Source organism: Pundamilia nyererei, unplaced genomic scaffold, assembly GCF_000239375.1.
Source record: "Pundamilia nyererei isolate P.nyererei 1_Seehausen unplaced genomic scaffold, PunNye1.0 scaffold00254, whole genome shotgun sequence".
In the NCBI taxonomy this organism is placed as follows: domain Eukaryota; kingdom Metazoa; phylum Chordata; class Actinopteri; order Cichliformes; family Cichlidae; genus Pundamilia; species Pundamilia nyererei.
Window position 1 is genome coordinate 590,357 of NW_005187655.1, and position 15,530 is coordinate 605,886.

Below are 15,530 nucleotides of genomic sequence, written 5' to 3' on the forward strand. Positions count from 1 at the left end.
AAAACGATGCATTTTGTAACAGGTGCTCTCTCAAGATGCGCAGCCTCGTCTCCATGTGCAGGATTCCCAGCGAAAGGCTCAGTTCCAGTTTTTGAAGAACTGCTTGAAGATGATGGTCTCCTTTCCCTGTGGCAGGATTTCCACCTGTAGTGCAACGCACATAAAACTTTACTGCTTACTGCTTATATAAAAGACCTTACAGTTGACATCATAAACTCGCACGTCAGATCTGTGGCTGTAAAAATAGAAACAAAGAGGTTGTACGAGCTTTCCTGTCTACAGTAAAGAAAGACGCTTGACTGGTTTGCGGTGTTTAACATGAGCAGCTTTTAGCAGCCGTACCTGTGTTTTCATGTGAGGGTAATTCATTTGTTCGATGAATTTGTCCGCCATCTGCAGGGCCATGTCCTTCTCCTCATCGTTGGCTCCGTTACCTGATGATTAAACGAGCTAATGTGAATTAGCAGCTCTGTTTGAGAGCTTTTTCGCACACAGAGTAACTTTCAGGGTAACTTTCGATATCAGGCGTGGTGTCCCCGCTACAAGCTACCACGATGAACAAATTGTTGAACAAAAGGTCCCTGAGCACATTTACAAAAAATACTGACCCAGATACGAAGCAGCAAACAGCTCGTAGTGCTTTTACACCACAGCAGCCCTTTTCTAAAGTAAAATCGTACAGAAACACGGGTGTTTAATGACTTTAATAAGGTTTTGATTGCATTTATTATTTTATGAGCTATAATAGTTAATGTGAAAGAGGTCAGTTAATACAGTCTGATTTTCACATGCATCAGCCAACTTGGTGACCTTAATAGCTACTTTATCGCTCTGACAGTTTTTTAAAATCAACCTTGAAGCTGCTCTCACTATAGTTGTGGCAGAAATTTGGGGCTTCAGTTTTTTAATGAGTTTTTTTGCCATTTGCTGCGTGTTCAGAGATGCTCTTCTGCTCACTTTGAACTTTAGCAAGTAGCTTTGATCATCTTTACACCCCTAAATGCACTGAGTTGCTGTCATGCGATTCACCGATTAGGTGCACCTGATGAGATGTTGGGCGAGTGCATGTTTCTATGATGTTTATTTGCGTTTGGTGTGTTGTCTGATCAGTTCAGAGATGACAGTGTGAAGCTGTGGAAACCCCGCTGTAGCTCTTTAAGAAACCCTTACTCCGATCACATGTAAGCAGGTCCTCAGACTCACCTCCTGGTGAAACTGCCAATCATTATTTCTGACTGCGTTCATTACAATTTCATTTCATCAGATATCAAATTTGAGGAGGTGGCGAGTTTGCCGCTTCGAGTTTGAGTAGCAGCTCCTCACCTTTCCAGACGAAGATCTTTCCGTTGGAGCCGTTGTCCAGGATGAAGCAGTCGTCACGAATCAGCAGCTCCTGGAGAAACGGGCTCTTATCGGACACTTTAGTTGTTGTCATGGAACCGGTGGCATCAGACACCTGATGAGTGAGCATACAGTGAACAGTGATGGAAAAGGTGGTTTTAAAACGTCAACGTTGTGTATATAGTTCTGCATATAGAGCTTACCTTGTAGAGGGAGGCTATGTTGGAGGCGTCTGCTTTGCTGTCCTCTTCTGGCGTGCTCTCTGGCAAAGTCGGAGTCTGTCCTAGGACCTGCACAGCAGCACAAAAACATCTTATGAGGACTTTTAAAAAAAACAACAACCCAAAAACCAAACCAAAACAAATAGATTTTTATGTAATTATTGACTTGGAAATGGAAAAAAAACAAAAAAACATCCTTCCTGAATAAAACAATCGGATGACAAATCAGGAAAACTTATTTACTCTGATCATTTCCTCCGGCTCTTCCCCCTCGTTTGCATCCACAATGCGGGCTTTACCGTGTCGGTCTATGTCGCGGATCAGCGTGGCGATCTCGCGCACCTTTTGCTTCTCGAAGATGTTGGCTTGCGAGCCGGTCCAGGACACAATCGTCTGGGTACAATTATCAACATTAGATCAGCACAACGTGGTAAAAGTGGCACTTTATTTTATTTGCAGGTTGCAGTAAAAAAGCGAAACAAACTGGTTATTGTGTAGCGCGTTAGTGTATAGCTGTGACACATTTTAGAAGAGCAAATGATTCGGTGGCGTTTGGCTGCACCCCTCCCCGGCATGTCCTCCTTTTAATAGATTATCTCACCGTTCCGAGATCGAGGATGAAGCAGTCTCCCTTGTTGAAGCTCTTCCAGGACAGCTCCACCTCTTTGGCACGGATGTTGCGCTTTCCTTTGATCTGGTACAACCTCTGCACGGTGCCAGAGCCCTGAGCTCTCCTGAAACCTGACTCCACACCACCCTCCTGTGAGGAGAAGCAGAATCATCACTTGGACTGAACTTTCATGGTAGTTTATTTTTTTAACGTTTTACGACAGTTGACTTTTTGGACGAGCGATTTGATTCATTTTAACAAGCTCAGATTGCTACCTGTAAAGAAGTCACAAGAAGCTCTAAAATGATCAAATCTGTTATTTATGTAACCAAGGATGTACCTGAGGTGGCCAAATCTACACAGACCTGACCACCTCAATCTCCTAAAAATAAAATAATAAAATTAAAAAGTCATACGGTACAGAATATTGTATTTTAAAGCTTGCTGTTGCTTGTTCTAAGGCAGTGCACAGTTCAGTGCAGCACAGGTATGCTGTGGTAATAAAGTTACTGGCATTTTCAGTTTTAGGCATCCGAACACGTCGCTGTTTCCAGCACCACCTGCTCACCTTGTAGCTGACCCCTCGGGGGAAGAGCTCCATGAACTCCGGAGACTCGAAGCCCTGAACGTGCCTGTGCTGAATGGGGTCTCCACCCAGAAAATTATCCAGCTGGGTGGCCAGCATGGCACAAGCTACCTGCTCATCTCGAGACGATTTTTCACCTGGAACAAGGGGGTGGAGCACAGGTCACTGAAAAGCATGTTCTTCCTGTACAAAAACTCAGTTTATTTATAAAGGATTGGGGATGTGAGAACTTTATGGCAGATTTCCCAAAGCATTCAGTAAGATATTAATACGTTCGACCAGCTGAGGTGAAGTTTGTGATGATAAAGCCGCCTCAGTGCATCCAGTAGGAGCTGCTTCGACTACTTGAGTCACTTTCTGATTATAATTTGAACTCCTACAAATTCAAAACGTATTTACTTCTGTATTTTGTGATGTCAGAGTTGAAGCTGACCTCTCATTATACTAAAGCTAGGAGACGGTGCAGAAATTAGCCTACAGAGAGTGGTGCCACACATTTTCCTGGACATTCAGGTTATCTGTGGACCTCTAGTGCATCATCTAGCCCTACGGCCACAAAGCACTGTTAGCTCTGCAAATAACATATGAGTACTGCTACATGTGCTACCAGACTTACAGACAGTTTGTACCACCAGGCCAATCAGGCTTCTTAACATATCTAAATATTACACACTGCATATTTGCTTTCTTGCTTCTCTGCACATTGTCTTATTTCTTGTACTGCTTACATAAGACTGATTGCTCCTAAACCTTTACTCCTACTCTAGACTAAAGCTAATTTTAACTTCACCAGTAAAACTAAGTATTAATACTTAAACAGGGGTCAGGAACAACTGTGGGCTGGCCAAACAGCTTCAATTAAAGGAAATAAATCTATAATCTAAAACGGTTCTTCCAAAAATAGCTGGAGCAGAGTGAATTTATTTTGTTGTCTCTGGTTTCCTGTGACAAATAAGCACGAGGAGTTTTCAAGAAAGCCACAGTCTGCCTCTTCTTCTGCAGAATTACACTTTAACATACAGGACATAATAAAAAAGAAGAAGAAAAAAAAACCACGAGTTTCTTACCAGGTCTTCAAATAATGTCAATACAACTTCAGATGAGCAACAACACATTACTCATTAGACTGTGTCATTATTTATTTAACAAAAACTGAGCCAAAGTGTAGAAGCAGTGTGTGAAAAACTTAATCCACCCAAAGATTGGGTAGTTTGTCGACCCACCTTTAGCAACAGTAACTTGAAGTAATGGTTTCTGTATGACTATCAGTGCCTCACATTGTTTCCATTCTTATTTGCAGCATTGCTTCATTTCATTGAGGGCGCTCAAAAGCATTAAAATAAGGTTGAGGTTTGCCTTGCAACACCTTAATTCTTTTCTTTTCCAACCATTTTGCTGTAGGTTTGCTGCTGTGCTTGGCATCATTGTCCCGTTGCATGACCCAGTTTCAGTCGTGCTTTAGCTGTCAGACAGACGGCCTTAAGTTTGACTCTAGAATACTTTAGTACACAGAGGAGTTCATGTGTGACACAATGACTGCACGTTGCCCAGTTCCTGTGGCTGCAAAACAAACCCAAATCATCACCCCTCAACCACTGAGCTTCACAGTTGGTATGAGGTGTTTGTGATGATCTTGCTTGTAATTTCTCTGAACTTGTTTCCAGTTGAATCTAAATAATCTTTCTCACTGTAGACTGGAATGCCTTTATAACTCTTCCTTGATGGGCAACAACAGTTGCTTCTCCAAGACCACTTCTGACATCTTTTCTCTTTGGCATCATGTTAACACAGACCTGAGTGCCAGGTCGGATCAGTTAATCAAGTGCATTTGATTATCAGCACCTGGCTGCTACTTACCCTCTTTGTTTATGTGGAAGCACTAAAGGTTTGCTTAGCGTTTCACACACTGCTTCGCATCGATATCCTCTTTTCAAATAGCAGCTTTATTATTTACCTGTATCCAACATATTTAGTGGAAATCTGTAAATTGTACCTATTATAAAAAAACCCAAAAAGGTTATACTCTCTAATCAGGCGCTGGTACGACTGATTAAAAAAAGCTGAACTAAACAAACAGTGGACATACAAAGACACCGCCGGTCCATCAAGAAGAGGAGGAGGGAGGATTAACAGAGGTGCATGTTAGAGCGAAGAGAGGGCTCTCCAAGTTGTGACAATCAGCTTAGTGTTACCAAAGCACCGGATACATGCTGGAAACAACAGCCACATTTGAGTACTATAACAGTGCTCCTGTATTTTTAATGCTTCCCTCTGGACTCATTCCCTCATCATCCCTCTTCATCCAGCTTCTCTCGACACACAATGATGCATCAGGGCAGCAGAGTGTCTCGTGTGTCATCACCATCAGCGGGGTGGCTACTAGCCTTTCAGCCAGGGTTATGTGTGTAGCGAGCGCCAGACAATGCTTAGCTCTTTTACTGGGTGGAGTAAAATGAAATCAGATACTCTTCCATTGTTTTTCTCCAAGTAAAGTCAAGACTAGTTTGTGTTTGATTTGCATCGGGTAGCATGTTGCATAAGCCAGATGCGTCTTCAGTCTCTTACCTATCCACATGTGGAGGTCAGCTCCCTCCTCCCCGCGGTTATCCAGCACCAAATAGGAGTCTCCATTGAAGAAAGCTCCCACCTCAGAGGAATCTAGTGGCACCGCCTTCATCTTTTCTACTCTCCATACCCACAGGCCCTGCTGCCGGACCTCTGGGCTGAACTGACCTGGCACTGGCTTCAAGGGGAGCATACTACATGGAGAAAAGAACAAAGTAAAAAGGTGTTAGAAAAAAAACAAATAAAGAGTAGGGAGCACATGGGAAGCTTATCCATGGAGGACATCTGAGTCACACATCATGTCCCTTAAAGAAGGAAGAAGAAACAGGAAGTGGCAAAACAGTGTTGTGTAACTTGTTCTACATGGGAGCGCGTGCACGGATTTGGCTGGAGTAAGTAGAAGTAAAAGAGGAAGTTGAAGCCACAGTGTGTCTAAACGGAGCGGATTTACGTGACCTTTCTTGTCTACTCCTGAAAGCTGCCTAAATTCTCACTAAACTGACACTCCTCTCCACACTCAAGGAGAAGGTACACTTCTGAATGTAGCTGGAGGTTGTTTGATTCGCTCTTACCGCAATCGTTCTAAGGCAACAGAACAGAGGCTGGAGACACTGTGATGAGTGTAATTATACCTCAAGTAGACACAAAGTGTGGGTTGTGTTGCTGCCTAAGGACCACAAGCTACATTACATGACTTTTATGCAACACGACACCAACGCAGCCGTAGCGCCACTGCACAAAAACAGTTGGTGTCGCAGGTAGGAATGAGGCCAGGGTGGACTCGAGTAATCGTGCCCCTCTTGTTTTTCATTAGCAACGAAAAATTTGTGTTTTCTTTTGTAGTACACAAACAAGTGCGTCATCCAACCATACGCCCACGTCTTCCTGTCTTTGGTTGGTTTTTCTGGTTTGTCTCTTTGCACGAGAGCAGACAGTTAGCTTTGTAGGGGGATCAGATCACCAACGTCACCACCTTTCATGTCATTATCTCTCACTGTGCCTGACTGTATTTTTACATTGCATCTAGATTGTGGAAACTTGCAATCATATTTTTTATTGCTTGTACTTATTAGGGCTTCAGCAACACACGACCCAGAATTGGACAAGTGGAAAATTGAGATAAAGATGGTGTTTGTCCCCTTCATGATATGTGTACTGTTCATTTCTGACCATCAGTCGGTTTTTATATGCTTGTTCAGTGTTATCCAGGTCACAGTGGTGAGGGTGCTGGAGCCTATTTGAAATGCCATAGAGTGGCGAGCGGGGAACACCCTGGACAGGTCCCTAGTTTATTGCCAACATACTACTACATACTTGCCCTATTAACCAAACTATTATGTATATATTGGTTAATAGGACAAGTATTTAAGTTTTATTTTGTTACAAAGAAATAAAAAGGCAATAGATCACACTGGAAAGGCTTGAAGTGTCTTTTTTTGGGAGCTTTCAAGCACATCCGAGTTGTCCTTGGCCGGGGCGGCGACTCATTGGATCATGCGAGTGAAGGGTTGCTGTTTTGTAAGGTAAGGGTGATTAAGTCAGCAATCTTTATCTACTGAAAAAGACCAAGATATATTTTGAAAGCTCTGGGATGGTGGCCATTTCTTTAGGTTAGTGAACTTTCCACGCAACAAGAATTATGTTGTTTAAACAGAAAAACAGAAACTGTAACTTAAGTGATGGCCAGCTTCCTTGCTCTACAGTTTTCAGCAAGATCTTCTGGATGAAGACAGACCATGCTGAAGTTGACTTTGTTGGAGTGATGACCACAGTTAATTTGTGAAATACACAAAGTTTCGTCATTGGCTGTGCAACACAAACTAGTGAGAGTTAGAATCTATTGAGAAGTTAGGGTGGCTTGGAAACAGTGATAATCTGGACAAATTAATCTCATTCACCACCAAATGAAAGGACTTTGGGTCAGAGTATTGTGAAAGTAGTAGTAGTAGTAACCATTGATATAAAAAGCATACAATTATGAGCATGCAGCAGCACTGTTGCATTGATTGTATTACTGCAGTTAGCTTGTGATATGAAGGCCACACCCATATAACGAGGAAGTTAACCAATAGGACCACTCGACTCCAATTTTACAATTTTGTACAAACTCTGTGAACCTTGAGATTCTTGTGTCACTGACTTTGCTGAATGGCTGAAATGCTGAAACTGTAAATAGTATGCATGAAGGTAATACTGTGAAAACATATATAAAAGGCGCTGTAAAATGACAGTGACTTTGAGTATAATTTGGATAAACTTATGTGATCACTGTAAGTTTCACTAAAATGAGACCAACAGCGCAGGAAAAGCAGAGATTCTTGTGAATTGGGAATGAATGGATGACAATGCCATGGCACGAGCTCATGAGCTAAAACTAGAAAACGCGAGATCGTGTCAGGAATATTTGATAACGGTGATAAACAGAATCAGCCTGACAACTGACGAGTGCAAAGCTGATCAGGCTTAACATCATGACCACTGACAGGTGAACGGACAACATTGATTACCTCTTCAGCATAGCACCTGTTAGTGGGCGTGATGTATCAAGCAAGTGAACATTTTATCCACAAAGATGTGTTAGAAGCAGGAAAAACGGGCAAGTGTAAAGATTTCAACAAGTTTGATTAAGGCCAAACTGTGATGCTTGACGACTGGGTCAGAGCATCTCCAAACTGCAGATCTTGTAGCATGTTCTCATTCTGCAGTCAGTATCTATTAAAAGTGATCCAAGAAAGGAACAATGGTGAACCAGTAACAGGGTGATTTCAAACAGATGAGCTGCTGTAGTTTAAAAATATAATTCCGGTTTGAATAGAAAGATGTGAGAGTGCACAGAGGATAACTGTTTGTTGTGTAGGGCGCTGCATAGCTGCATAGCTGCATAGCTGCAGACTAGTTAGGATACCCATGCTGACCCCTGTCCACCACCGAAAGCGACAACAAAGAGCATGTGAGCATCAGAATGGGACCAGAGAGCAATGAAAGAAAGCGCCCTGGACATATAGGGGATTTTCCCATACGTCACTGAAGTATGTGAAAATGACTAGACCTTCTGCCCCTCCCTTTCCTCCTTTCTAAATAGCAGGATAATGCCACAAAGCGGAAATGGTTCAGGAATGGTTTGAGGAGCACAACGAGCTTGAGGTGTCGACTTGTCCTCCAAATTCCTCAGATCTCAATCCAGTCGAGCATCTGCGGGACGTGCTGGACAAACAAACCTGATCAATGACGGCCCCACCTTGCATCTTACAGAATTTAAAGCATCTGTTGCTAACATCTTGATGCCAGAAACCACAGCACACTTCAGAGGTCGAGTGGAGTCCATGATCAAAGCTGTTTTGGCACCAAAAGGAGACCAACACAATATTAGGTAGGTGTTCATAAGGTTATGCCTGACTGGTGTATACTAAGCAGACTGAATTCCTAACTGACCACAGGTGTGGTACCAAAGGGTGGGAAACAGAACAGAGACCTCAAAATAAACAGGAAGTGGCTAAACAGTAGCTGATGATGAGACAACTGGTTTAAATGGCCAAAAATGAACTTTCAAGATGTCAAAGATAAATACTGATAAATATTAACTTTAGTGTCGATGACGAGCGAGAAGAAAGACTTCCCAGCTTTTATATAATCTTTATCATATTGATGCATGCTGATGTATATCTGCAGTTTCTCATATTCATCATCAACCTTATCATAAAAATGTTTCACAACGTCAAGAAGCTCTGGGGTTGTTTTTTTTTCTTGCGATAAAACTAATTTAAAAAAGGTGGCAAACTTATGGGTGTCATAACACATTCAGGGTGAGCCCCAACGGGCATTTAGATAAACATCTGTTTATAAAATGAAGCACGGGTGGAGCACTTACACTTTAACGCTTTCTTTTAGCTCTATCATCATATAAGTGAGAAGTTTTTGTTTTAACTGTGCTGCTACAGAGGCAACGGGAAGATAAAGGGAGGCTGGAAACAAGCAATTAGCTTAATTATAGGGATTAGAGTCAAGTGATGATCCAACATGTAAGAAGCTGCTCCCAGCGCTACTGCGTTATGTGTCTTAAAAAAACTCATTCGGCAGCAGAAAACAGCGCATCTATCAGTGCTGACTATCGGCACTGTGGTCAGACTAACAGGATGTCAACATGCTTTTAAAACTCAGCATTGTTTTTGTAAACTGTCAATCGAGCAAACAGCGCAGTGAAGTGAGCATTTGAACATATATACTGAGTAGTGTAGAGGGGGTGCAGGGAAACAGAGAAAGGCGGCACATGCAGAGGCCACTGGGTTAAGGTTACAGTGCTTGGACAGCCGCTCGAAGAGTAAGTAAGGAGGCACAAATAAAAGCACCGGTCCACTTAACTGTATGATCTCCTCTGGTACCTCCGGCATGCTGTCTGACTCCAGGTCCATTCTGCGTGTCCACTGGAGTGTGTGTTGTGTGTTTGAGGTTGTAAGATATCGAGGGGTCTGACGAGGAGGAGTGCTTGAGCTCACCTGGCCTTGTTAGCTTATATGTGGGAGGTAACTGAAGCCGGAGTGATGAAAGCCTACCTGAGGCCCGAAGATAGGACGCTGTGTGTGTGTGGAGGTGGGGAGAGTCGGGTTCCTGGTTTCCTGGCTAAAGCTAAACACCAAGCTGATAATTACAGTGAGAGTGAGCTGCTGGCTTCTTCGTCTTTCCACTGTTTCCCCCTCCTCTATCGCATCTCTTTCCCTTGTCCCCATTTGTCCTCTTTAAAACAGGAGCGAAGGCCTGGTCTAAGCAAAGCATTTCTGTATCCAGCCTCTGAGGATCAGAGGGTAAGTAGCAGCCAGTTGCTGATAAGTGTGAGCAGTTTGGAGATCTGAAGCATTCAGGTGTCTTAACACAATGCCATAATCTGCTCAGGAGCGTACGTCACAGCAATTCTACCCCAAGATAAGGCCCAAAAGCTACATGTCAGACTCTACAGGTCTCAGTTAGGATGGTAAATGTTAGAGTTCATGCCGGTAGAAAAACACTGAACAAGTATGGCTTGTGTGGACAGGCTGCCAGGGGAACGTGGACCATCAAGTCCTCCGTATACCAAAGTATGCTAAAGTCAGACGTGAGGCCATCTGTCTGACAGCTAAAGCTAATCTGGTTCATGCAAGAGGGGAATGATCCAAGCACAGCAGTACATCTGCAACAGAACAGCTGAAAAGGAAAATGATCAAGATGCTGCAGTGGCCCAGCTGCAACCACCCAAAATACTTCGTAACAATGAAGCCAAATGTAATGAAGTTAAAAAATATAAATAAGTATTTGCACAAAAGTAAGTCGACTTCATGAAACAGTCTGCACGAGGTGGGTCATGCATTAGCAGCCTGATGAAACTTAAAGAACAGCGTCCCAGGAGGAGGTCTTGAAAGGGGCATCTTTTTAGTTACAGCATTAGGCTTAATTGTTTTTCAATGACAATGTAAATAGTAATATAGAGAGAGTAACCTCAGAACTACAATTTTACTTTTCAAAACTAGCTCTGAAGCTAAGCTCATTTTTAAATTACAAGCCTGGCATCAAACTTCCAAAAACCGAAATCTGCTTCTTTTTTGTTTACTGCAGTTTCCATGAAACGTATAAATACCGACAGGCCTGTTTTTATTTCTCTTTTTATTTCTTTCTTACTTCATTTTAGGTTTCTATTATTTTTCAAATTTGGGTATTGGTTTCATTCAAAATCATCTTTCACGTGCCTTTAAAACAATGAGGGGTATTTTAAAATCAGTAGTTTCTCCTCTGGTCTATTTAATACGGAGCATAATAACTGAGCACTGTAATCTCTAAAATCCAGACCAATCTTTTGCGGAGAAACAAAGCAAAACGAACTAAAGACGAGTTGCGGAGCAGAAAACGAGGTCGCTCAAGGGGTTAAAATGGTAAAAACGCAAAGATGCCCTCTTGGCCTTGTCCACTGAAGCATCAAGTGGCGCCTGGTTAGATGGAGAGGAGAGCCGACAGGGAGGGCTTAGATGGATACACAAGGTCAAAGATAGGCTGCTGCAGCCATTCATGCGCTGTTGGGCACACAATGAAATATGAGAGCGTACAACATGCAGGTGCACAGAGCATCAGGCGTGGAGAGACCTGAGAGCAATCTGTTAGTTGGCGACTGGTGAACAGGATGTGTGTACGGTTCAGTGGGCTCTACGTTTATGAGAGTGAAATCAAGACAGAGTGATGGAGATACTGAGTGGACTGAAAAACAAATAGGGGTTAGAAAGGAAACAGTGTCATTTTAATTCAATGTGACAGCATTGGTTTAAAGCCAAGGGTAGTTTACTTCCTTGTCTAAAGTAATGACACAGATTGGAAGTTACTTCAGTGCCACACCCTAACCTCAAGGAAATTGTTAGAAAGCTGTAAAAGGAAAGGAAATGAAAAACACGGGGCTTCCCTCGCTGCTAACTGTAAGAGCGTTGCAGTGAAAAAGGGCAAACTTTGAATGAAATGATGGACAGAGGCGAGTCCCACTGACGTGAAACTGAAGACTCATTGTCCAGGAGCAGGAATGTGCTGAGCAGACAGGGGGAAAGTACAGGGAAAAGGAAAAGTGGGAACAGAAAGAAGAAATCAGAGTGAAGAACTGTAGAGGGAAGCAAAAAAACAAATCCGTGATAAGGCTTACCTTGGGAAGAGAGCTGGCGGTGGCACAAGACACGTCTGAGCAGGGAGTGGAGAGAAGAGCAGCAATGCAAGAAGCAGCACGACCTTAAACACACACAGTTAGGCGAGATATTTCCTGCCTCAGTCTGTGGCAAGCTAAGCCCAGCCCTCTGACTCAAAAAACCCACAAAATCTACATTTAGTCAAGACTCAGAGGGAAGGCAGAACTGCTGCTTCACAAATCCACCAGCCAGCTGTTGAAAGTGGTTTCAATCCATAATAGTTTGTGTCTTGTGTCAGAAATGTGAAAATTTGGTGTAAAAAAATAAATGAAAAAATAAAAAAATAGTAGTTTTTTTTCTTGTTGTTTAATGAAACCTTCTTCATTTTAACAATATGAGTTCAGTCGGCCTCTGTGTGACTCACAGAAGTTAACAGTTTTCCTGTAATTAGTCAAACTCGGATTCTCCCAGTCGGACGCGCCCATCTGTGTAGCTAATCAGTTCATCACAAGGAATGCCACCCACCCACCCGCTTGCACAGCGTTACATGCACATAGTGGGAAACCTGTGATTCATCCTTTCCACAGGTAAAGGATCTCCCAACAGATAAAATGAGCTCTTATCTGGACAGAGGCGTGAACAGCATGCTGTCTGGATGACTTTTTAATTTGCTGTCTACTTATTGATAAAGTGCAAATGTTTAAAGTTTAGAAAAAATTGATTCAGATAAAGATTGATGGCTGGAATTTCAATTCATAGGATCGATTAAATCAAACGAAATGCATAAAATATTCAGGAGAACTTTAAACCTCACGCAATCAAGCTACGCCGTGCTGTCCACGGTGTTCGCTCACCCATCCAAATGAATTAATTCAGTTGTTCCAATCGCTTCCATGACCACAGGTGTATAAAATCGAGCACCTAGTCGCGAACACTGCTTCTACAAAGAATGGTGAAAGAATTGGTCGTTTTCAGGAGCTCGTGAATTCCAGCATGGTACCGTGACAGGATGCCACCTGTGCAATAAGTCAGTCGTGAAATTTCCTGGCTACTAAATATTCCACAGTCAGCTGGTATTACAACAAAGGGGAAGCGACTGGGAACAACAGCAACTCAGCCAGGAAGTGGTAGGCCACATAAAATCACAGGCTGAGCAGCTGCATCCAAGCCTTACACCACCAGGCGCAATGCAAGGCGTCAATGCAGTGGTGTAAAGCACGCTGTCACTGGACTCAGTGGAGACGTGTTCTCTGCAGTGATGAATCACACTTCTCTGTCTGGTAAGCCAATAGGCAAGTCTGGATTTGGCAGTTGCCAGGGGAACGGTACTTGTTTGACCGCATTGCACTGAATGCAAACTTATTTGGAGGGGGGATTATGGTGTGGGGTTGTTTTTCAAGAGTTTCTGGAAACAGCTTGGGGATGGCCCTTTCCTGTTCCAACAAGACTGCAAACCAGTTCACCAAAGAAAGGTCTATAAAGACACATTTGGTGTGGAGGAATCTGACTGGCCTGCACAAAGTCCTGACCCCAACCCAACAGAACACTAGCGCTGTAACTAACGATTATTTTTATAGTGAACTAATCTGCCTAATTTTTTTTTCTCTTCAATTAGTCAACGATTATTTAATCTCCACTTCCTGTGGGCAGGAAACTTCTGCTCCAGGCTCCAGCTGCCCTACTCAAGTCTTCCCACCTGTGTCACCTTTGTTGCATGAAAATGAAGTAAATCAGAATATTAGGAAATAGAAATTAATGTGCAAATAGGAAACCAAAAATTTCCATGAGTTCAATTATAGCTTCAAATTAAATGAAAAAGATTTTATTTGCCGGTCAAAATGACAAGTTTGCAAAGTTTCCATATAGTTTAGTTCATGAATTGACGATTGCAGTGTCCATGCTCTGGAGTAAGGCCTTCTCTTATCTTAGAGCTGCTGATAACTATGCTAAAGATGCTCTCTGTCACGATTTCAACCATTTGAGAGGTGCACGAGCCTCTTTACAGGACAAACTCATCTATGTGCCTTAATACTGGTAAAACAGAATTAGTTACTAAGCGCAAATTTGGTTGCGTATCATAGTTGATCAGGTGGTGTAACTTTCATTTCCCAATAAACTGTTTGTCCGACCCACAGATTAACGGCCTTAAGTTGGGTGGAAGAGGTTTACTCTTCAGAATAAACGCTAATATTAATGTGAGAAAAAACAAACAAACTCGTATACAGTGTAGCTGCTCCTGTTTATTGGTCGCATTTCACTTATTAGCTAACAAAACTGAAATCGCGTTGGCTTAGCTGGCATCATCCTGAGAGGTTTCCAACTGTCTGTACAGTAACAGAAATATAAAGACACTATGAGCGTGACGCACTAGCTTAACTATCTAAAACCCATTCAGAGGTGACGTCACAGCTCCAGGGTGCCGGGGGTTTGTTATAAAAGGAAAAGGGTCGGCTGACATCATATTAAATGAAATATATTAAGAATAGGACATCACTCAAGAGTATAATATGTGTGCAGACTTTATTCTGTTATAGCCTACTCTATTGTGATTCTTGCGTTTGTCACTACATGTCTGTGGGAAAAAAAAACAACCTGTCCTTAAGATTAAACTTTAGCATCTGACATTTTGCAGGTCTGTTATCTTTGGTTCATCATTGCAAAAGCTACATGTGGAAAATTACAATAACATATAAGCCAATGGACCAAATCATGTAGGAGAAGCAGATCGGCACATCTACCAGAACAGCACAAAGACCTCTGGCTGCTTCAGCAGTTGTATCTTGCTATTACCAGCCTTCAGAGCTGCCGGAGTGAAGTAATGTTCAACAAACCAGGGATGATCTGAGCTTCAAACTGGTTCTTGAAGTGGTTTGTGACTTAAAGGACTTGATTTTAGCTGAGTCAAAGTGGGATTATCAGTGTTTAGCTGAACTAAACTATTTTCTTTTTTGTTTTGATTTTCTTGCAAACCTGTTAAACACCTCCATCCTTATAGCTGTTTTACCTGCTACGCCTCGCTGTGGTTCCTGAGATGAAAGCTTCAGTCAGTCACAGCTGCAAATCAACACCATGTTCACCTTTTCATTTTATACATTTTACCTGTGCAGTTTGCACACTAACAGACGGCTCTAATGTCCACTGAAGGACTTTACACTTCCTACAAACTGACTGGTGAACTCAGTGAGCAGGTGAGCCCACGAGCTGAGAGCGCCCCCAAGAGGACGAGGCGCGAGTAGATTGATTTGATTGATTAGCAGGCTGATTTTTTACGACAGCAGCCACTATGGGAGTGCAGGGTAAACACAGCTGTGACAATTATTATTAATAATTATGCTTCTTCCATTTTGAAGGAGCGGTAAGCTGTTTGTGCCATTTGTACTTTTTGACATGGAATTTTGGTGCACTTCTTATGAGGGGGCGGCACCTGAGTGTTTTCTAACTCACTCTCTTGATTGAAAGTCAGTTACAATGTAACTTCAACGTAAAGTTTTTAAGTTTTAATAAGATTGAACAAAAACAAGGATATGTGTGTTTTGATGTTTTAAATGCAGTAAAATTAAGTTTATTTAACGATGAGGTGT

At 42.4% G+C, this 15,530-nt stretch overlaps 1 protein-coding gene across 1 annotated transcript; it reads right to left on the bottom strand.

Annotated features, from left to right (window-relative positions):
* Positions 1-6: 6 nt before the first annotated feature.
* On the bottom strand, positions 7-12,110 carry capgb (capping protein (actin filament), gelsolin-like b). Its single transcript, XM_005749780.2, has 9 exons — positions 11,970-12,110; positions 5,324-5,517; positions 2,741-2,895; positions 2,164-2,322; positions 1,806-1,955; positions 1,545-1,631; positions 1,324-1,456; positions 343-434; positions 7-144 (listed from the first exon to the last, which is right to left on the bottom strand). Exons 2-9 carry the CDS (start codon positions 5,514-5,516, stop codon positions 79-81), a joined length of 1,035 nt encoding a protein of 344 aa, XP_005749837.1. The 5' UTR covers position 5,517; positions 11,970-12,110; the 3' UTR covers positions 7-78.
* Positions 12,111-15,530: the final 3,420 nt, after the last annotated feature.

Bases quoted from the DNA above. Each gene is read 5' to 3' on its own strand.
- capgb (XM_005749780.2), bottom strand. From the start codon at position 5,516: ATGCTCCCCTTGAAGCCAGTGCCAGGTCAGTTCAGCCCAGAGGTCCGG. The intron at 2,323-2,740 runs GTGAGCAGGTGG...TTCTCCTCACAG, and splicing joins CCCGAGGGGTCAGCTACAAG to GAGGGTGGTGTGGAGTCAGG. The intron at 1,457-1,544 runs GTAAGCTCTATA...CTCACTCATCAG, and splicing joins ACATAGCCTCCCTCTACAAG to GTGTCTGATGCCACCGGTTC.